At 37.2% G+C, this 23,026-nt stretch overlaps 1 protein-coding gene across 3 annotated transcripts in view; it reads right to left on the bottom strand.

Moving 5' to 3' along the window:
- LOC135693959 (unhealthy ribosome biogenesis protein 2 homolog) overlaps nt 1-23,026 on the bottom strand; it is a 61,867-nt gene that overhangs the window by 30,506 nt on the left and 8,335 nt on the right. For 2 of the 3 annotated variants that reach the window (XM_065212554.2, XM_065212557.2), the window contains exons 9-25: nt 22,220-22,305; nt 21,395-21,527; nt 20,832-20,909; nt 20,144-20,226; nt 19,299-19,399; nt 18,311-18,540; nt 17,580-17,780; nt 16,971-17,239; nt 15,866-16,310; nt 14,887-14,988; nt 13,490-13,651; nt 12,359-12,475; nt 11,851-11,937; nt 10,653-10,858; nt 9,995-10,136; nt 8,555-8,684; nt 723-835 (exon numbers count right to left, since the gene is read on the bottom strand). In XM_065212554.2, the coding sequence (XP_065068626.2) occupies nt 723-835; nt 8,555-8,684; nt 9,995-10,136; nt 10,653-10,858; nt 11,851-11,937; nt 12,359-12,475; nt 13,490-13,651; nt 14,887-14,988; nt 15,866-16,310; nt 16,971-17,239; nt 17,580-17,780; nt 18,311-18,540; nt 19,299-19,399; nt 20,144-20,226; nt 20,832-20,909; nt 21,395-21,527; nt 22,220-22,305 (2,685 nt within the window). The remainder of the gene's footprint in view (nt 1-722; nt 836-8,554; nt 8,685-9,994; nt 10,137-10,652; nt 10,859-11,850; nt 11,938-12,358; nt 12,476-13,489; nt 13,652-14,886; nt 14,989-15,865; nt 16,311-16,970; nt 17,240-17,579; nt 17,781-18,310; nt 18,541-19,298; nt 19,400-20,143; nt 20,227-20,831; nt 20,910-21,394; nt 21,528-22,219; nt 22,306-23,026) is intronic. The other variant, XM_065212555.2, reaches the window with a different exon arrangement.

Below are 23,026 nucleotides of genomic sequence, written 5' to 3'. Positions count from 1 at the left end.
TAATATTGAAGTATTGATCTATCCTACATCTTGCTCTGGGTTTCAAGTATGCTGCTCATTTTTATCATCAATGCTACAACATGTTAGAGTACAATTTTATTTTTCAATGGTTAAAATCAATGTTTTAAATAAGGGGTTGTGCTAGAGGCAAAGAAGTAAGCCCAAAACGCTTACATTCTATTAAGCTAGCGATGAAAAATGTCTGCGAATGCCCGTAAAAAAGCATGAATAATAATGGACACATCTACGCAGGTTTTGGGGCATGTTCACCTTGAATACACTGGACACAGAGAGGAGGAGTGAAAGGGGCGTTTCTAACATTTGTTGCTGTATTGCATGCGGGGTGTAATTTGCTTGCTGACATGGCTAAAATATTTTCAGTTATCGCCTTACGCGTATCTATAGAATGATACAGGTACCAAGAGCTAACAGAACATTCATATGTGCGTAAACAGGTGTAAATTATTAACAAACAGTTTTTATTCATGCAGAGTTTTACCATTTTAAACCCCGAAGACTGACATAAAGAAGCGCAAGCAATATTTCGAGTTGAGAAACTGTTTAAAACAGTTAATCCCCTTCTCTAATAGTGACTCACTAGCCGCCTAAAATCCCCTCTCATCGTCAAGCCTGGATTAAACATGTCAAACAGAGAGAAAAGAAAACTTTTCCAACCCATAATTAATATGTCCTAAAGCTGGTGTAGAAAATACTGTACTCACTGTCCGAAAGATCAGCTCATTCAAAAGGTGTTCAGCTACAATTTCCTTGCCATGACATATAAGGTTTGCCATGACTTGATAGCAAACTGTGCGCAGCTTCCATTCTCCCTTTCCTGAACAGAACAAATTTTTAGTGAATTTAATTCGAGACAAAGCCAGGACAGTTTGACCGAACACGGTAGATACAAAATTATGTTTGTTGTCTACAGCAACAACAATAAAAATTAGATTGACAACAACAACAACAGCAGAAATCTACCGGTTTATTAATAGGCAGGGCATTCCTCTCAACCATCGACCGCATTGCCTAACCTTTGTTTTCTCGGCTGATTATGGAACAATATGGTATAACGAATTATTTAAGCCCTTACAACATTTTCAAAAATTCATCAAAGTCACGTTACCGATGACGTCAAAAAGGTTATGTTTCCTAGACTCAAAACCATTGTAACTTTATAAGTATACGTCTGACTTCAATATAAATGCTAGATTCGGGCTCGCCTGAAGAAAAGCTTTCCAATGATATACACACATCAGTATTTTAACGATGTCAGCAATTTTCAATGATGACGTCATCAATTTCAAAATGGCCGTCGACCAGCGAAGCGAGCTGACTCTGAATTTGCTAGGCACAATTTGGCATTATCGCAATTTGACATCATGCATGATTTTGCTTGACACTTTCTTATAACTGAGAAAAAGCTGCTCCTTCGCCATCCACAATTTTTCATTATTATTCTTTTAATTTTATTAATTAAACCTAAAATAATTGTTTCCGAAGACCGGACCTGAAGCCGTCTGTACGAAACCGAGCTTTGCACAAAGGCCAAGGGCTTATATTATTAGCATTGCCAAGAGACAGGAGGAAACAGTTATTATATGGTTTATTACTTTAAAGCTTCTATTTCATACCCCTGACAGGGCTAGATAACTTGCCAATCACTCATAAGGTGCCTGTCTATCCACTATAATAATAATAATAATAAAAACACTTATATTGCGCCATATATCCACAGGGCTCATAGGCGCATTACAATTGAAAATATTAAGTCTAAAATGTATGTTAAAAAGGGGTAAAAGTTTACAATGTTTTTATTAAAATCTAAGTTAAAACAATTTATTAGTTTCTATGCAAGGAATATACCTTGATTCAGTATGCAAGATATGACCAGTATGCAAGGAATATACCTTGATTCTTTCTTAGATATGATCTTTACATATTCCATGTTTTTGTTCATGCGGATGAAATGGGGAAGGCAAAGATGAACCAAATTTTGAGAACGAATGCTGACTTGTATAGTCAGATCAAGGTGCTGATGGGTTGCTTTCATCAACTCATGGGTTCGCCAACGTCTTTTCCAAAAAACACACACAGTCAATGCCCATAAGCAATGGCAGATTGATGCAAAAACTGTTCATTCTTGAAAATCGTCAAAAAACTGAAAAGTGTCTTGAAATCGCAAAGCTGGAGGATTTGTCTGCTTTGTTGAGCATGGTAGCAGCTGTGCAGAAAAGCAACACTAAGCTATTTTTGCAAGCAGTGCGAAATATGATTCTGCTTACATTTGCATTGAATCACATCAACTATGCCCGCTACTGGACATACCAACATCTGCTTCTCCATTCCACTTCAATCATTACAGGGTGAGGGTGAACAAACTACAGCATTCCAAGATTGGAACAATTAAGAATTTAGAGGAAATTTATTGCGATTCAAAAAGCTAAAGGGACTGCAGGTCCATACTGGTCTGGCTTCAGCAAACGTTAATGCGGTTAACACTTGGATTGCTACGTCCCACATTCATAGCAAGTTTAGCGAGGCTTGGAAAAAATACTTTTTCGTAAAGTCATCATCAATTCAGAAGTACAGCCTTCCAGGTGGGACAAAGCTCCTTCAGAAGCATAATGGTAGCCTTCTCTTCGAAACTCTTCGAAGCTATGAGAGAACTCTTCGAAACTATGACACCAATCGGTTTTCTGTTACACCTGCGAAATCGACTTTAACTGGTGAAGAATTAGATCAATAGAATTCTACTGACCTCCTTGCAGCGTCGATCATAGGAGAAGAAAATATGCATCGCTTCACAAATGATCGCCTGATTAATGGCAGCGTTTAATTCTTCACGCCGATCAAAAAAACAAAGCTGAAGACAGATCTGGAAAAGATTAAGGGGACATCTACCGTGGCCAAGGAATACAAAAACAGGCCTTTAACTACTCATTTTGAAGGCAGGAAGTCTGCAAGAGGCATTCACTCATCCCATGACAACCGTTCCTCTTTCAATTGCTATCGCTACAGCTGGTTTAACTTTATGTCAGTCAGACAAAGTAACTTTGCAACGACTCTTGCTCGAAGAATGGCAATGGATAAAAGACATGCCTCCGAAGTCTGCTGTTTGGATAGTAGACGGAGTGGCAGCAGTTCGCTCCATCAAGCCGATGCCAACGTACCGAGCGCGGATGCACAGCCTAATCAAATTTGTTGCTCCTGAAGCTGGGTATAAGTTGGTGAACCAGGGCCAAGAGGTCATTTAGAAGTGTACTACCAAAACATGTTGCAAGGATATAAATGCCACGAGCTCCTGTATCGAAATTAGAAGCAAATTGATGTTATAAGACTGATTCTGAAGGAAGACACATTGGGCTTTTGCTTTTCTCCATGTAAAACGCAAATGGTTCCCATTTCGGAAGAGATGTTTGCCTTAATCTACAGGCTTTACATGCTTTATTTGGGTGTAATTCTAAATCCTATTTCCGCAACGTAGGAAAGGTAAGGTTGCTGAAGACAGTCATCAAGAGCCCGCGATACCTTGAACTGCTGGACAGCCTTGGAGAAGAAAAAGTGGTTAGTTATAGCGATATAGAAGATTTTCAGAAGTTTGTTAAAATGGTAATGTATTCTGGCAAGGTCAAGAGAAGCTATTAGACAGGGAATTTTTAACAACAATCGAGCAAAGTGCCTAACCTTAGTTTTTGCTCTTGATTCGGGTACTTTAAGTCTTGCTGAGTATTTTAAGCCTTGGATACATTTTTGTAACACAATAGAAATCACGTGATCGATGACGTCATTTTCCCCGGTCATTAAAATTTTTAATTCTCTTTTTCGAAAAATCGCTCCAACCATCTTGTTTGGCATTGTAATAGGAGCAAAAAGTTCTAAAGAATAAACTCTATCAGACCTGCAGATAACGAGTTATTGCTATTTAAAGTTTGCATGACGTCATCAAAATGGCGGTTTTGCAGTTTTCAAGCACGTGGAATTCAAAGGCTCATGGTCATAATTTAGGTTGCTTTACCTCGATTTTGAAGTTTTTTGACCTTTGTGTTATTCGGCAACTCAATAATGTCATTTGAGCTGATATATTTACACGCCTGGGAAACTAAGTATTGAACAAAATGCAAGCAGAAGGAAAATGTTCTAGTAAACATTTTTCTTCAAAAAAGCTATACTGAAGAGGAGCTTTCGACAGCAATAAAAGACCGTCGATTCGTCAGCATTGTCGCTCGGCAATGAACTCCAACTTTTACAGCAGCTAGAGAGTGCAATATTAAATAGCACTTACATGCCAAGCATGACTTTATACCTCTTGCACTCAATCATCATAATTACAGGCGATGTTGCAGTTATCAGAATGTCTGTCGAAGTCATTTGAAGGAAACGATGCATCTAGCTTTCTGAGATCGGAAAGTTACGGGAAAGAGTGCAAGTATTGCTCGCAAGCCATATTCCAAAATTTCAAAACGAATTGTTCAATAGAGAGACAAAAATTACATCAGGACCTTTTCGACACAGCTTCATACATGGAATTTTATACATGCGTTAACACGATTCATACTCATTGCGTGATCAGTGTAGCTCTTGGAAAGAAATTATAAATATATCAAGACAGCTTCGAAAGATAACGAGTCAACAAAGAAAAAAAGTTTCGATCGTCTAGCTCATTAAAAGTACAAAAAGCTTTTTCACTCTAATAAAGAAGGGAGCTTGAAAAAAGAAGCCGGTGCCGCTTTTTATTGCAACACGTTCGGACTGTTCCGTGCATCATCAAAATATAAATGTAAGATGCAAAATTAAATAGCTTGTAAAGAGGATTGCGAGGGTTGTGCAAAGCGAGGATAGGATGTTATGCCTTAAGTATTCTTCATTGTCATAGAGGAACAAACATACAGAGTCTAAAGTAATAGATCTTTGTTCTTGTTTTCATGTGTTCTTAAAGACGTAGACATTCGGCTTGTGCTTCATGCAGTAATGCAAGAATCAGATGTAGTCCTTATCTCAAAAACACTGATGTTCTTGTGCTTTTAATTTGGGCGTATAAACACACAGGTTTAACAATTATGACCATGAGAGATTCGTCAAAGTTGGAAGCATTTGCAGAAGCCTCGACAAGTAACTGTGTTCTTCCCTGCCAGCATTCCATGCTATCACAGGGTGCGATAACACATCCTACTTCTACAGGGCTGGGAAACTTATTAACGACGATTTAAAATATCGGCATATTGAGAACTTGGCTATTTCCTAGAAATTTGCTAAGAAAGCCTTGGATGGCGCACGGGAGTTCATTCGAACGGTTGTATACAGTGACAAAAAAGTGAATTCTAAAACAATAAAATTCTATGAACAGATGAAAGAGAAGACATGTCTTTCTCTACTCAAACTCGCTTTATCAATTGGCGAAAAGAAACTATGTGGACCTTTAATGACCCTTTGTTGAAGAAACATAGGAACAGGTTGTTGCCTTGATGGTCATATTCTATGACACACTTCTGCTTACCAGTTGTGATGCCTCTTAATTGTCTGGTGGGAAAAGGATCAATGCCAACGGGGCGAAACTTAGATTTGAGGGCCGATTTGTGCCTTGGGTACAATTTCTTGTCGTTCTTCGTTGACTTGTTTAACTTCAAAGCTGCCTTGATATGTAATTCCTTTCCAAGAAATACACTGATCACGCAATGAGTATGAATCGTGTTAACGCATGTATAAAATTCCATGTATGAAGCTGTGTCGAAAAGGTCCTGATGTAATTTTTGTCTTTCTATTGAACAATTCGTTTTGAAATTTTGGATTATGGCTTGCGAGCAATACTTGCACTCTTTCCCGTAACTTTCCGATCTCAGAAAGCTAGATGCATCGTTTCCTTCAAATGATTCCGACAGACATTCTGATAACTGCAACATCGCCTGTAATTGTGATGATTGAGTGCAAGAGGTATGAAGTCATGCTTGGCATGTAAGTGCTATTTAATATTGCACTCTCTAGCTGCTGTAAAAGTTGGAGTTCATTGCCGAGCGACAATGCTGACGAATCGACGGTCTTTCATTGCTGACGAAAGCTCCTCTTCAGTATAGCTTTTTTGAAGAAAAATGTTTACTAGAACATTTTCCTTCTGCTTGCATTTTGTTCAATATTTAGTTTCCCAGGCGTGCAAAAATATCAGCTCAAATGACATTATTGAGTTGCCGAATAACACAAAGGTCAAAAAACTTCAAAATCGAGGTAAAGCAACCTAAATTATGACCATGAGCCTTTGAATTCCACGTGCTTGAAAACTGCAAAACCGCCATTTTGATGACGTCATGCAAACTTTAAATAGCAATAACTCGTTATCTGCAGGTCTGATAGAGTTTATTCTTTAGAACTTTTTGCTCCTATTACAATGCCAAACAAGATGGTTGGAGCGATTTTTCGAAAAAGAGAATTAAAAATTTTAATGACCAGGGAAAATGACGTCATCGATCACGTGATTTCTATTGTGTTACAAAAATGCATCCAAGGCTTAAAATACTCAGCATGACTTAAAGTACCCGAATCAAGAGCAAAAACTAAGGTTAGGCACTTTGCTCGATTGTTGTTAAAAATTCCCTGTCTATATGTGGAACAAGACTTAAAATGTATAACAAAAAGAAAGTAATAGTTAACTCCCTTTTGATTCACATTCCTAGAAGATAGCCTACTGCTGGTTGCGTTGCGTAGAACTATCCGTCAAGACTTTCTTTCGAAAGTTGTGGCTGGAAGGGTCTTCTGAAGAGTCTTCCTTGAAATCTTTTTGCTTCACGTGCCCCCTTCTTTGAAGTCAAGACGGAAAAACAAGAGCCGACTTTCAGAAAGCGTTGGGGCAGAATTCGAAAGTGGCAGTGAAAATCTCCCTGCTCCAAAGAAATGCAAGAGATGTACAGAGGTACCGAAATAGGCCCGTAGTGTCGACGAAATCAGTGCAAGTAACGAAAACAAGGAAACAACAGACCAGGTAGACTCTGACCTAAGTAGCACTGAACTTTCTGATGAACTAGAGAATGAACGGGAAGTTAATGACTTCAGTTCATCGGAGGATTCTGGCGGTAAATGGATTTGAGGGAAATATATACCGTAAATCCTCGAATTAACCCCCTGGGGGCTTATCCATTTCTTATATTTTTGGATGGGGGCTTATTCGAGGGGGGGGGGGGGGCTAATACGAGGGGGGTTATACAATTATTGTAGACATTAAATTCAATAAAACGCCGTAGGCAACCTCAGATGGCAAACATCATCTAATTGAGGAGTCCCATTTGAGAATTTATAGTAGCAGTGGGGGCTTATTCGAGGGGGCTCATTCGAGGGGGGCTTAATCGAGGGGGGCTCATTGACAATTTATAGTTCTAGGGTGGGGGCTTTTTCGAGGGTGAGGGGGGCACTTCGGGGATTTAAACGTTAAATTGAGTGATGCAGAATAATTACCTGAAAAAACATTGCCACAAAACGATCCAGAAATGCAGTTGGTTAGATCAGAGCTTTTGTCTTAAAATGTACTGTTCGACGGCCATTTTGAAAGTGATGACGTCATCATTGAAAATTGCTGACATCGTTAAAATACTGATGTGTGTATATCATTGGAAAGCTTTTCTTCAGGCGAGCCCGAATCTAGCATTTATATTGAAGTCAGATGTATACTTATAAAGTTACAATGGTTTTGAGTCTAGGAAACATAACCTTTTTGACGTCATCGGTAACGTGACTTTAATGAATTTTTGAAAATGTTGTAAGGGCTTAAATAATTCGTTATACCATATTGTTCCATAATCAGCCGAGAAAACAAAGGTTAGGCAATGCGGTCGATGGTTCAGAGGAATGCCCTGCCTATAAGGAGAATATTCTTTGATAATTTGAGAGACAGCATCGATTTGAGAGTCAGCAATGGTTTTGTCGTCTTCTCTCGGCAATAGAGTTCCAAAGTGTGACGTCACCAATATAACATATTTTTAGAATTTTTGAATTTTAACTACATAACTTAAAAGATCACCACGAAATACTTGCAAATATGCAAAATTTGCCAAATATGTCTCAAATCTGTTGAGATATTACCAAAGAAAGACTTGAAGTTTGCAAACGAATCACTGTTATTTTGGCTCAGTTCATAAGGTTATGAAAAGAGACAAATATAGAGATTTGATGGGGAAAGATCCAATACACATGTGGCTATATCTCTGCCAATTAGTAACACAATTGACTAATTTTTCATGTTAAGATGTATTTCATGATAATATTTCAGGTTATGGAATCCAAATACAAAAATTCTAAAAATAGATTTTTTTGATGTCATCACTTTGAACTCTATGTATATATCATCTACAGATTAACTTTACAGTCAATTATTAACATTTTTACTTCATTGTTTCTCGTCAAAGAGTATTTTTCCTCAAACAACAAAGATTCCAACTGGCTCTATTGCAAAGGGCTATTACAATTTCTGATAACAGGCCAAGCTCTTCAGCTTGCAGACCGTGCTATACAAAATACAAAAACTGACAACATCAAAAGCAAGTAATAAAAAATCAATTCTTTTTCATCATACCTCTGCTCGATTTTTCGAGAATAGAGCACAAGCAACTAAAAACCGAACCAGAGAAATCCAGTCTTTGTAACTGATCAACTTCTTGACAATTTTCAAAACTCGATATCATTTGCAAGAACTCTAAACAAACCTAAAAAGCAAAATCCTCAATGAAACTCTAACTAAAAAATTCAAAGATCGATAGAAATAGATAACGCATCACAATATTCAAATGAAAAGTCAATGGCAAAAATCCCTATGTTCATGGATGGCGCTCAAAAAATTTCATTTTAAATCCCCCACAAATCCCCCCAACCCCCTCCTCCACAAGACCTTTACAAATAATGTCTGTGTATTCCGGACAGTCACGTTTTCACTTCAACTAAAGAACCTTGGAATTCAGCTACAGATTAAGAAGTAAGGGAATAAGTAGAACCACTAAAACCTTTTTCAATGTTCCCTCCATCATAGAGAAAATCGTTTATTCGTCAACCAAGCAAGCGTTATTATATTTTCATAAGTTTAAAAAATGAAATCTACTTCTCTCAAAACATTTAGCGGCTATAAAAAAGGCAAAAATGACGTTAGTTTTCAGGTGTTATAAAAAGAAGAAATATGAGGCGTCCTCCTCCCATTATCAAATCTTGTATTAAATTCTTATACTTAGATGGTGACATGTCGCGGAGGTGATACGAGGAGGGGGTGATACGAGGAGGGGGTGATACGAGGAGGGGGTGACACGAGGAGGGGGTGATACGAGGAGGGGGTGATACGAGGAGGGGGTGATACGAGGAGGGGGTGAAATGAGGAGGGGGTGATACGAGGAGGGGGTGATACGAGGAGGGGGTGATACGAGGAGGGGGTGAAATGAGGAGGGGGTGATACAAAGACGGGGTGATACGAGGAGGGGGTGATACGAGGAGGGGGTAAAATGAGGAGGGGGTGATACAAAGACGGGGTGATACGAGGAAGGGGTGATACGAGGAGGGGGTGATACGAGGAGGGGGTGAAATGAGGAGGGGGTGATACGAGGAGGGGGTGATACGAGGAAGGGGTGATACAAAGACGGGGTGATACGAGGAGGGGTGATACGAGGAGGGGGTGATACGAGGAGGGGGTGATACGAGGAGGGGGTGATACGAGGAGGGGGTGATACGAGGAGGGGGTGATACGAGGAGGGGGTGATACGAGGAGGGGGTGATACGAGGAGGGGGTGAAATGAGGAGGGGGTGATACAAAGACGGGGTGATACGAGGAGGGGGTGATACGAGGAGGGGGTGATATGAGGAGAGGGTGATACGAGGAGGGGGTGATACGAGGAGGGGGTGATACAAAGACGGGGTGATAAGATTGAACAATCACTTTACAAAGTACCTCATTTTTAAAATGAAACCTCATTTTAAGATCTAATTTTCAGAGATTCGATAACAGCCTTACTAATATCAAGTTACAATCTCTTACCTCAAATTTTAATGACATGGACTGTTCGATGTCAAATTCATTTTCAGCCTTCAAAAAAATATCTCTAACATCGTACGACGCATTGCTGATCATTTCTTCTAGCATTGAACCTTCCACCAGTGAGATGAATCGTTCATCTTTCCTGTAAAAAAAGGCCTCTAATCAGTCTTATATTTCATTTCAATGGATTCTAAAACTGTTTTGCTCTCTATTTATTCAATACATAACAAACATATGCAAACTTAAAATCCACACAGCCACACGGCAAAATGCTATTTTCATCAAAATGATAAAATTTCTTCAAATATTCAATACGTATCCTTGCTTGTCGAAAGTCTAAGCTAATACGGCAATAACAACTCATTTTTGGCCTGCTTCTCCACCTTGTTCAAGATAACGGGCCATCTTTCCTCCAAGGGAATAGACAAGTGTCCGATGCAGCAAATATTCGAGATAAGAGCAGCGGTGGTAACTAATGGCTTTTCTATTTACGTCTTCCTTCTAAATTAAGGGGAAATAGAAAAACGCTCTAGATAGTGAATGTTTGTGATAGCAGGTATTCAATATAGCGTATTAGAACGACTGTTGGGTGAAGGCTTTTCTGTTGAGTCTGGGTGCGTATCTAGTAGCAACTACGACAGAAAAAGCAAGGCATTACCCTGCAATTTTCATCATGAGGCAAATAGAATACAAGTTGCAGTAACATCGTAGGACAAGAAATTTGACTTTCTCTTCCGTGAATTTGTGTTCCACCAAAACCCTCGATTCTGTTGAAACGGCACCCAGCATTTGCTCGACGATCGGATATATCAATTCAAGACCCGTTGTCAATGCTCGCCTCTTTACAATTTTATTCTGAATTGTCTGCAGAACGAAAACAACAGTCATAAATGAAATAATCTTAAAATAAAATCGCAGTTTATTTTCTAGTTTATACTTTCAAGGCAGGGTGTTTGTACAAGCAGCATGTTTGGGGGGCGAGGGTGTTACTTGGACTAAACAAATCAAATCACAGAAATGCTGAATTCATATCAGTATTTTGTCAGCCGTTGTAAGGTTCGACACGCTACAATTGACACACTGGCTTGAAGCAATGAAGACATTTTTCCAAACCTCACAAGGGTTTCTAAAGCCTATGAGCAATGCTGCTACTTGTACGAAAAAAATCGAAAAAATTGGAGAAACATTTTTAAAAATATGGTGCAACAGATTCGATAAAGATATCACAACTATTTTGAAAATTATTATGATTTCATTATTGCGCATATTTTGACTATATTTATAGGTAACAAAATAATTTAATAATCTGAGTTGCTTAATGGTAAATACCTGGAGGGGGGTTTACGTAAAACACTGACTACCCGGGGGTATGCCTGCCAACAGGGTCCCATTTTCAGCTGAAAACTCCATGAAATGACAGTGTTGTCCAAGTAATATCTCAAACCTCGAATTTGGAATACAAGAAGAATTTAACTTTCCATATCAATTCACAAATTGTATTATCTGCCAAATTATGCTTAGCCGGACCACTATTTTTCTGTATCTTATTCAAAGACAGGTATCAGGTTTCAGAATTCTATTCAAAGACGGGGGGATAAAATATTTTTCTGGCAGGCACATACCTGTAGTTCTTCTCCAAGGTAAACCCCGGATATGATCCTTTCTCAAAAGCGGTATTTGATGGCAAGTGTAAGAAAGCTGGAGTTACTACCAAAGCAGTTAATGTTCATATAGTTCAGCGCCTTGTTCACCTGACTTCAGCTTCCTTACATGTCAAAGCACCCATTCCATGCTCTAGAAACTTAGTCCCCTTCCCGAATTATATACTCTAGATATACATAAAAATGGCTACTCACATTCAGAACCACAGATGTTAAGGCATAAAAAACTCTAACGGATGCTTCGTCTGGGTTTCTTGCAAGCTCCTCCGCGATTTTTAGCATCTAGACACAATTAAAATAAAGCTCTTTACAAAAACTACTGCTATTTTGTTTTTGTTTTGATTTAAGTTAAGGTGTGTACTTTATTGTGATGTGTACCAGATTGTTATGCATTTGTGTGTCAAGTAATTCAGGTATGACTCCTCACGGAACTTCATCTGAGATTTGTCAACACATTTTTAAAAAATAGGTCAAATTGCTAATTAAAAAGATATGTCACTGGATGACGAGGGGCGACACCTACCCCCTCCCCCCTGATATCACGGGACAGTTTCAATACATGGAAATTTTAAGAACTTTTATTAAGAATATACTGGAAGGAAACTTTCAAACGGAAACTATTTCTCTCATATTGCGAGTCAGTTGAACTTATAAGAATCGTCTCGAATTTAGTCCTTAAAAAATTCTATTAAAATTAGCTTACCTTGAGCTTTATACTTTCAAATACAGATTCACCCGTCCTACTTCTCTTAACATTCAAAACAAGATACCAAATGTTCTGGATGCACAAGTAGACTACATCTGGTAACTCTGAAGAGTTCTAAGAAAACAAACGAATAAATTATCATAAAATGGTTCTATTCCTATACCACAATACTTTAGAATAATTTATATGAGACAGACTACAGCGGCCTAAATTGGATTAAGCGAGGAACACAAAGGTGGAACTTAAAACCGTTCAGTTCTATACAGCAAAACATGATACATTTTACAGATCGATGTAAAGAAAACAGAAGTATCTAAACAACAGAGATTCTGGTAGAGAGAATGGTAACAGAACTGCAACAAAACAGAAGTCGATGTAATAAGAACTCAGTTCGACTCAATTGGACATGGTATGCACGTGCTTATGTGTGCAGTTGGATATCAAAGGAAACGTGCAAAGATTAATACCCCTTTTTGGGGTGGAAGAACATGCATAATATTCAAATATTGTATATTTAATATATGTATCATATCTATGCTAATTGTGAAGCTGGTTTTCATGGGTCCTCCCCCCTAATAAAAATATTAACTAAATCCGTAAAAAGTAAATTAAAAAGCTAGTAATTTAATCACATTAAAAAATTATTTTGAAAATATTTAGAACTTGAGTACAACGAAACGATATCAAAATTAACATGTAAAAGGAAGATGTTAATAGTACTTGTTAAACAACACAGAGTGGAATTCATGTTCTCAGTCTACGGAGAGGCTATTTAAAAGTTAAGCACCTTTAAAAATAATTTCTGGCCACAATTCGATCTTTTTCCTAGGGCAACCTAACGTCGATACATGAATTAAAATGGATGCAAGGTGAGCATTGCGAAATTCGCATGGGGACCTCACAAAAGTAGTGCGGAGCCAGCTCATTTTGGGAACTGAAGACCAGTTTATCAATGGTATTCAATCCTAGCCCGTCGTGACGATGTATACGCACAAGCTCGCAGACAATGAGAAGGGGGGTTGCCTCGTTTATAAGGAGACTTTTCTATCTCCCAGTAGCCATGCTGCATTATCGAGTTGAAGAATGAATGAATGAACTCTAACTGTACAGGAACCGAACAGTACATACCTGATGAACCAACCTTTCAACCATGCATAAAGAATATTGTAATAGCAGTACAGGATCTATCAGTTTCCATACATTTAAACGATTTGAAATAATTGTTGATGATGTAAATCTTTCCAACAAATAGAAGATATTTACATCTGCTTTTCCACAGTCATCACATGGCTGAAATTGAGATAGCATGAAATAACAAGCAAGCTTGCACTCTCTATGCATACATAACGAATAGCAGCTGTTCTTGTTACGTAGGCAAACAAATGTTTTGGCAAAAATATAAAGATACTGAATGATTACTGAGACAATAGTCAGTAACTCAATTATTGACAACTAGGAATAAGAAGCAATGCTATTTACTTCTTGATCCCAATAAGAAGAACTTATCTTCGTCTTAAGCTTTGATGCATTAAACCAATGTAAATAGGGAGATACGATTTCAAAACTCAAGTTTGTTTTCACTACAATACACATAGGTATTGCGGAGTAACGGGCTGGTACACAGGGTTCTAATGTAAGAGGTTCATTTGAATATGAATACTGCTATTGAGGTCTGGCAATAGGGATGTCTCGTGGTCACAGACGTTTCAAGAAACAATGCTAGTTGAAACTCACACCAGATGTGTAATTGAAATACAGTGTTTTTAGACTGCACCAACAAAAATTGTTGTTGCTGGATGGGTTGTCACTCAGTTGCTCCTCGTAATTCCAATATGATCTGAAGTTGATAATGTAGGGTAAGTCAACGGAATGACCATTTCCCTAGCTTCGGTCTTATATTTGAAGCCATTACAGAAAGGAATAACAGCTGATTTACTATTCCAAATTCTCTTTAAAAACTTTTCAGCTTTATAGCATAAGGATTATAAGAATTGTTTGAGGAAAATTCAATATTCTGGCTAAAAAATTGTAAAAACATATTTCTTCTGAAGACAACAATGTTGATTTGGTGCAGCCTAAAATCCTTACTGAACAGTTCTGTCAAGAAGAAAACCTTCGAGAGATGAATCTTTCTCTCTCTCTTCTGTCTTTAAGTTACCCAGTCCTCCTCACCATAAAACAAAAACGCATCTTCCGCGATGAACAGTTGTGTTGCCAGTTCTAACCTCACATTTCCTCAAACAGCCCCCAACCCCCTCCCCCCTTCCACACAAGCACATCAGGAAGGTATGACCAGAAGGTTTTTATATTTCTTCAAATTTTTATTGGAATTCCGAAGGTATGGATAAACCTTTTCTAAAGCAGGTTTACTAACTTTCCAATAAACACTTCCAGACTAAGTTTTCCTGACAAACTTATAGCTGCTAATACTGTCATGACAACAAAACAATTTTAGCTGTTCTATTGAATTTTGGTTCAATAAGGCAATTGTGGGTACGTGAATTAATGGAATATTAAAGATTTACCTTTAGCAAGAAAACAATTCTGAAAAGTAGTATTTTGATTGAAACGATCAAACGTGCTGCATTCTCAGCTGACAGCCATTCAAAATTCATAATACCAATAACCTACAACAAAGAAGATTTGATCAGTTTAACACAACTGTAACTATTTTTGGCTAAATTTGAGACAACATAACTGGTACAAAATTTGAAAATGCCTTTAAGAAAAGCAAACATTAGAGTATTCTGACGTTTTATAGCCAAATATGGCAAAAAAGCCTAGCATGTTGTTAAATGTTTGTTATTTTCAAAACTACTATTTGGTGCAATAATACGTTTTTAAATTCTTTACATCAGACTTTCAGGATGTCATGTTTCAGATCAATTATGGGTTTCTCGTTATCTTTATCTGCAATTCTTGTATTAAACAGACATAGAACGCTTATAAGAAACTAAACTTTTATTACATTTTTTAGGATCCACATTCAATGAACCTTCAACTGACAGTTCATGTAAAGGATATCCCTTGTTACTGTTGAAATACTGAGCAAAATTATCGTTCTCATTCTAGACCATTTTTCAACATTTAATGACCAACTGCGAGCGATGCTCTAAAAATGGCGTTTATTCACACCAACAGTGTTAAATCGGGACATTAAAGACAGCAGGGGGTTAAATAGAGGATTTACTTCATTTGTTACCAAATATTTGAAAACTATAAAAGAAAACAAAAATACTAGTAGAACGGCAACAGTTAAAATTATTCTACCTAACCAATGATCCAAGGAACCAAAATATTTTGATAAACAGTTTTCTTATAGGCTAAAACACCTATAAAACCTACAATAATGAAAAAAGACGACTAAGACAAAAATGGGTATATATCATATCTATGTTGAAAAGCCTCTTGGGTATATATCAGATCTATGTTGAAAAGATCTATGTTGAAGAGAAGAAAACAACATCATAAATAGGTACTGAGGATTTTTCTACAAGTAGATACCTTTAAAAGTGCATGCACATCTGTTTGCAAAACATGCGTGATTGTCTCCGTTTCGTCTTTATCTGGTGTATATGTTGCAGACATACTAGAGATGCCGAGCAAAGTTGTGATAATGTTATCACAAGCATCTTCAAACTGCCCATCAATCCTACCATCTGTTTCAGGCAGGCTGATATCCATAAGTGTTGTCCCGTCTTCTGACTGACTGCTTTCCATAATATTATGATCCCCACTTGATTTAAGACACTCTATGGATCTTTCAAGTGTTGCTTTAAGACCATCTGTGAAGCTCTCTTTTAACAATGACCATGTTTTCTTTGGCAACAAATCGCAGAACGCATTTTGAATGGCTTCGTTGTCATAGAAAACGGGTGACATAATTAGTTTGGAAAAAACTTCTGAATCATTTTTGTCGTAATCAGTGCTTGTTCCAACTTGATCCACCCTAGATGACAAAGAAGATAATTTTAAGGACAATAAAAATTGATTTCATGTCAACAGCAAAGACAGGTAAGCGGCCAGGTATCAAGTCCCGCGTGCAGCAAAAAATGCAATGAGTCTACACGAGCACGTGAAAAATGGTCTAGTTGCAGAAAGTTCTAAACAGCTACAGGAGAAAAACAATGACCGTTTTCCAAGAACCCTACTTTGTATTATATATGATTAGAAGTTCTTTACAAATATTGAAGCGGTATGAAATAGGAAATGAAAAAATGATGTTTCAATTTGATAGCATTTTCCAGGATAAATATTTCCTAGAATATTGAAAAACAAAACTGTATTAATGGGAGATATCTATGTCATGAAATACGAAAAGCCCGCGGATCAAAGAAACTCGCTTCAGTTCAGAAGAGAACTCGACTTGTCTCCCCCAACAATTTTGTGCTTCAATTCAAAGAAAGTTCAAAGGAAAGCTATCAAAAGTCGACGGGCACCAGAAACAAGTAGTTTTTTTAAACGCTTCAAGTCGGGCTTTGCTCGAAAAACTCTTGCTGTTGCATTTTGATCATGGAAATACTAAAGGCAGTTGCAAAATGCTCCTGCTTACATGAAAAGGCAGTTTCTTGTGAATAAACTTTTCAAAATCATCTGATTCATGACTAACCTGAAATCCTTCTGGGACTGTTTCATAACAACATCGAATATCACTTGGCCAAGAATACTAACTGATTTTCCTCTGATATAGTCACTCAACCAGGGAAGCTCTTCGACAATAGTAGCTGTCACAGAAAGCATGCTTGGGTCCCTGTAAACTAATTCACTGGTATCCAAGCAACCAAGAATGAATTCGTCAAGCTGATAACAGCAGTAATTGACCGCACCTTCGTCTGATATCAAAATCATCTGTTGTAAGTGGAGGATCAGATTTTTTACCTGGAGTGAAAACATTTCAAATGACTTTGGTAGAACATGCTGGCTCGGGTAAAAGCTTATTGCTCAATTTACAGACTTCTGTGGCAATTAACTGTAAACATTCTGAAAATGTAGCAGCTCTCTATTAAGACTCAAAAAGCAAAATCGGGAATGAAGAGTTATACGAGAAAGATGCATACTTCATGTTTGAAGATACAAGGTGACTAAAGCACAAAAATGACATCAAGAAGCTTCTGTTTAAAAAGGCCAAAGAGATATGGCAGAAATTCTTAAAGAAAAATGACCCATTATAGTTTACATTCATTAGGAAATATCTGCAATGAAATGCAATGATACTCACAAACAATGATGAACTGCGTTTTGAACATCCATCTGTAGATTCTTTGCTACCTGTAGGTAGACAACGCACAACTTCAAGGAAATCAGGGTGCGGAAGTATGGGCGAGTCAATTATGCCATGGTGCAACAGGTACAAAGAAATCCTTTGCTGTGTCAATACAAGTCTCCAAGCCAATTTGAGCACTTCATTTGTCGCATACTTCTGAGTACAAAGACACAAAACATCAAAAGAGGGTCGTGTTACTTTAATTGAGAAACTATATTATAGTACCTATAAGTTTACGGTGGATATTGTCTTCTTTCCAATAAACAGTTTATCTGAAAATATCGACTTTGAGGTTTCATGTCACTTGAAAGATACGAAAAAGGCAAAATGGTTATTTAAACAAGTCTTCCCCTATAAAGAACAAGGTAAGTGCGCACAATTAATACGAGCAGCTAGTCGTCATACATGCCAGGTATGTAATTGAGAGAATTAGCGAATCATAGGTTGCCTATGTGGAAGGTAAGCTTTTCAGTAATAAGAGAACTACCAAACCATCCTTGCTCGAATTACCTTGTGCTGAATCGCTTAGTCACTGAACAAGGCACATTATCAGGCAATGTTGGACATCATGAGAAAAGGTTAGACAAACTTTAGAAAAAGAAAAGCTAAAAGGTTGAAACAGCAGAAAGGTAAAACTTTTAAACCAAATATTGAGAATTTGCTGTTTGGAGTAGACTATTCCGTACCTTTTGGTCAATCTTTGCAAACAGTTTGACAACATCTGAAATGTTGAGCTGCAGCCTTTTAACCATGCTCAAGTAACTCTCCTGGTTATCCCCGATGTAACCATTCATTGGTAAGACACGAGTATTCAGCATGCATATTGAAAACATTTCTGAAATCAGGGAGAGCTTTCGTATTTCTCCTTCCAATCCTTTTAACTCTGCAGCGGTGATATCTTCTGATATGACAAAATCTATAACAGTAGGTAAAACCAAATAAGATAAATGTGCTAGAACAAATCAACTGGCTACAATACCCATGTAATCCAATGAGCTTTTTGACGCCTATTCTAGTGATTCTGGTCTTTGTCCAAAAATTCACAGCCTCGAGCCCAAATGTAAAAAATCCCAAAAAGTGCCACCATCATTCCAGCAAAATGGCGCTTCAACCACGAAAATAATAAACTGTCATTTCAATAGGTTTTCTGAAGAAACGACCATGTATAGGACTAAAGAGAACGTACAAAAGAAAAAGCGTAGTGTTATAGAACACTGATGTCTGCGCAAAATGGCATTGACCTGCTACAAATTGAATAACTGTTTCTACAGTAAGCTTACGCGCAATACAAGAAGCAGACAAATACTCGCATACACAACTTTCAGAGGACATCCTGGAAAAACCAGACCATAAGACCCTAGGACCCCTTGACCCCTTGACCCCAAGGACCCTTAAGTATTGAATACAAAAAGGACCCTTAACTATGAATGTTGCCACTACTTCCGCACAGCTTGGCTCAACTGCTAGGGCTGTCATTATGGCGTTCGTTTAATTACATGGTGTTCATTTGATTACTCTGCTTGAATGATGTAGCATGTGAAATGGCGTGTTTCTCCTTTAATTCTAGGAAGCTATTCCTGCAAGTATGGACTGCTAACAACTTAATCTCCTGATCTTCAAATACTCAACGCCAAGAAATGCAGTCCAAACACATTTCTAGCATTTCTAGCTTACCTTTGAGCTTTTCAATGTATTCCTCCGTCATTTCATTAAGCAATGCGTCTGTGACTGACAAAGACTGACCAACAGATAAAGATGACATGATCTCCTTCAGACTAAAAAATCAATAATAATTGCTCAAAATCTGATATATGTCATTTATTTACAAACAAAAAGGCATTAAAAACATCTAGAAAATAAATTAACGATATGTTGTAACGAGATTGGCTATGACCAGAGGCGGCTTCCAAAAAAACAAAACTTTGTATTATTTGTCCTTTGATAAAAAGATTACAATCTAGACGAATTCAGAAATTTCAATTTGCATTGACCCCAATTAACTGGTTTCACCCTGTCGCCTTAATTTCTTTTTTTCACTCTTTCTAATTTCCGTATTGGCAGTCCCTTTACGACAGAATTTTCACTGAAAGAAGACGCATAGTTTCTTTCAGCAGAACTTATAGCTTTTGCAATTCTGCTCTGGAACATACTATTATCTTGATTCAAAATAACGAGTTCAAGTTTACCGTAGAAACAAATCAGTTATAACTTAGCTATAACTTAGTCGTTGCCTTCGTTGCAGGGGCGGACAATTGATCAAATATTGGGGGGCAAGCCTCTTGTTTTAATGAGATTACGTCACATTTCCCATTGTCTTAGAACAAAAGACCATTGTCCTCTAAAGTATTAGGGGGCGGTCGCCCCCCCCTCGCCCCCCAAGTGTCCGCCACTGCTTCGTTGCCTTTATTAATAGAATTGTATTGCCCAATATTTGGTTGGGATTTTTTAGTTCATTCCTATTTCGTATTTTGTTGGTCACATCTGCAAATGATAATGGAACATAGTTGAATAAAACTTACCGATCAAAAACAAACGAATCTATACGGACATGTGACAGAGATTCACGAACAGAAATTACCAGCTCTTTCAAAAATTCTTCGATCTGCAAAAATATTGAATTTATCAACAAAGATAACAAACATAAGTATTTCATTTGAAGAAGATTGACTGCAAATTTATTAATTTTTAAAAACCTATCTGCTTGATAAAACTTGTAATCACAAATCAACATCTCTAACTACACAAACTTGTTTGCTACCATAAAATCAAACTTTCTTATGTTTATGATAAATGAATACTTTTCCACATTTTAGCAGTTAGCTATGGTACAAATTTAAAAAGAGAGTGTTATATGAGCCGCAACAGAGCTAATCGCATACATGACACGAGAACATATGCTAAGATAAACTGAAAAGAATGAAAAGGCATGAGGTAGAAATGGAAAGAAGGATACATGGCGATTGCAAATAGACTGGAGCACCTTTGGCCTTGTGGAATCAATAAATACTTCTTCGAAGTATAAGGCCTTAGGCCATAATGAAAAAAGTATTGATGTTTCAAAAGCATCGAAGTTTGCAGCTCCAGTTTTATAGAAAGGGCAAGCAACAATGCTTAATGCGTTGGCAGCAAATTCTGACTTGATAAGAGACTGGATTCAAGCATTCTAATGACATCTCTAAAACATTTAGCGTACGATCTCCCGAGTACCTGTCGTGCTTTAGCGAAATTGTCCATAATGAAGCGGAACAAGCTGCACTTTGATTTTTCCAGAAGCTCGTTACTGTCCTAAATGCAAAAATGTATTCTTTATTAGCACATTGGCAAATACTAAATATGATAAATGGTGTACATATATATCAAGCAGCTTACACGATTGCTTCCTTAAGATGAAAAAAAAGCTGTTTAGTTTAGAATAACAGAGAAAGCAAAAAGGGATATAAGACCGTAAAAAAATATCAAAAAAAAAAAAATGATACAATGATCCTGGAAGTAAAATCCCGAGAAAGCACGATAAAATAACTTCTTATAAATTCTACTAGAGCCAGCATGTTTCCAAAATCATAAATTCCAAAATCAACTTGAACGTTTTTACTCTAGCGTAAGAATAAATCTCCAGCTTACAATTGGTAAAATGTTGATATATTTTATATAACTAAGAAGTGCAATGCAACATGGAACTGATAGACACGTGTCACTATTTAACAGCTATGTTTGAAGAAGAGGCAATGATTACAGGGCATGTTTGATCTAGAATTCTTAAATAACCTTACCTCGACGCCTTCATTTTTAACAGGAGCCAGCAATTCTTTTAATATATCTTGTATGTAAGAGTCAAAAAGTGAACGGTCTATGTCCACTAAATGTTGGACACATTGTAGTAAAATCATGTTGAATTCTTGGGTCCTGTAAAATATTGCGACTGATTAAGTGCCTGATCTCAGTTTAGCTTGAAAGGTCCTAAGAAGTGGCAATAACGTGGCCATTTTATAAGCTATAGCACGAATTTGGTGTAGACATCAGCTTGATCTGTAGTGCAAAACGGTAACTGAGTTGCCTCATGGTCAATACCTGAGAAAAACTAACTTAACACGAGCACCCTTAGGTAACAAATTTGAAATACGTACCAAATTAAGTTACTAACTACCAAATTACTTACGCATGCTTAAAGCGTACAAACGGAACAAAGTGCTCATCAACTACAAGTTTACAAGAAATTTAATGCTGGCATTTGCCAAAAATTATGAAACCTTCATAATTTTGTACACCGTCTGGTCTTCGATATACTAACAGTCAGGCAGAAGGGTGGAGTTGTTGAAGAAACCGAGGCACTTCGTCAAAGCTTCTCAGAACCTTGTAACCGACCTATTCTAGATGGATATACCATAATCGACAAGGGGTAACATGGGACATCAAGCAAAAAGCCCCTTGTAAATCTAGCACCAAAATGAATAAAATAAACTAAAGTTGCTTGTTACATGTTCCAAGTGACATGTTCTAAAAAGTAAATATTTGTTTTAAAAACTATGCTGCCTTTACTCGTTTGCACATTACAAATATAAAAACGATTACAAACTTCAGGGAACTAGTTTACAAACCCAGTTTTGATTATCCGGATGATAAGCTTCGTGAGATTTTGCAAAAAGCTTTTATTTGCATCTGTATTTATTGAATCGTCATTTACCTATGACGAAAATAAACAAATTTAACTACGAGAATTAAAATTGTACATCGGGATTAAAGATATATACATAATATGTGGAAAAAATATTACGAAAACTATAGCACTGGAAAGATGATCAAATTTCAAAGATTGATTTTTAGGTCATTCCTTTGGATTTATTAGTTGGTCATAAATATTGTGCAAGCGCTTTTTGTAACGCGACAGGCTCCTTTTGAACCAATTCAATTTACAGTCTCGTTCTTTTTAATACTTTAGACTTCATGGTACGAGTTTCCTGAGCTTGTATTGCAAGATATAAAGTACAAAAACGAATTCGGGACTTGATAGGAAAAATCAATATCACGAGCATTTTTACCATGAAAAATGCAGACTAAAATTTTAGTTCTTAATCTGAGTATGAAGTAAAAAGCTTGGCACAAAGAGGTTTGAAGAATTTTCGAAACATGGCCTTAAATTGAATGGGATTATCGTTACTATTTCAGGCCACGCCCCTGTAGAATCAATTAAGCTATTGCTTAAGAGCTAAAGTCTGTCAGCTGCTGACCCAGTACCGTTTGAAAAAATGATAGTTTTACAATCTTTAAATCAGCAAAACACGAGAAACACTCATGCATATTTATTCTTTATACGTTATGTCACAATGACAAGATATAACTTGGTTTACAAAAAGGTTTTTGATGCGAGCTCAATTTTAAATTAATAGCTTTGACAAAAGGTTGGA

Source organism: Rhopilema esculentum, chromosome 11 (genome assembly GCF_057945365.1).
Source record: "Rhopilema esculentum isolate cy_ngs chromosome 11, ASM5794536v1, whole genome shotgun sequence".
NCBI classification, from domain to species: domain Eukaryota; kingdom Metazoa; phylum Cnidaria; class Scyphozoa; order Rhizostomeae; family Rhizostomatidae; genus Rhopilema; species Rhopilema esculentum.
This window is presented reverse-complemented; position numbering and strand designations above follow the sequence as displayed.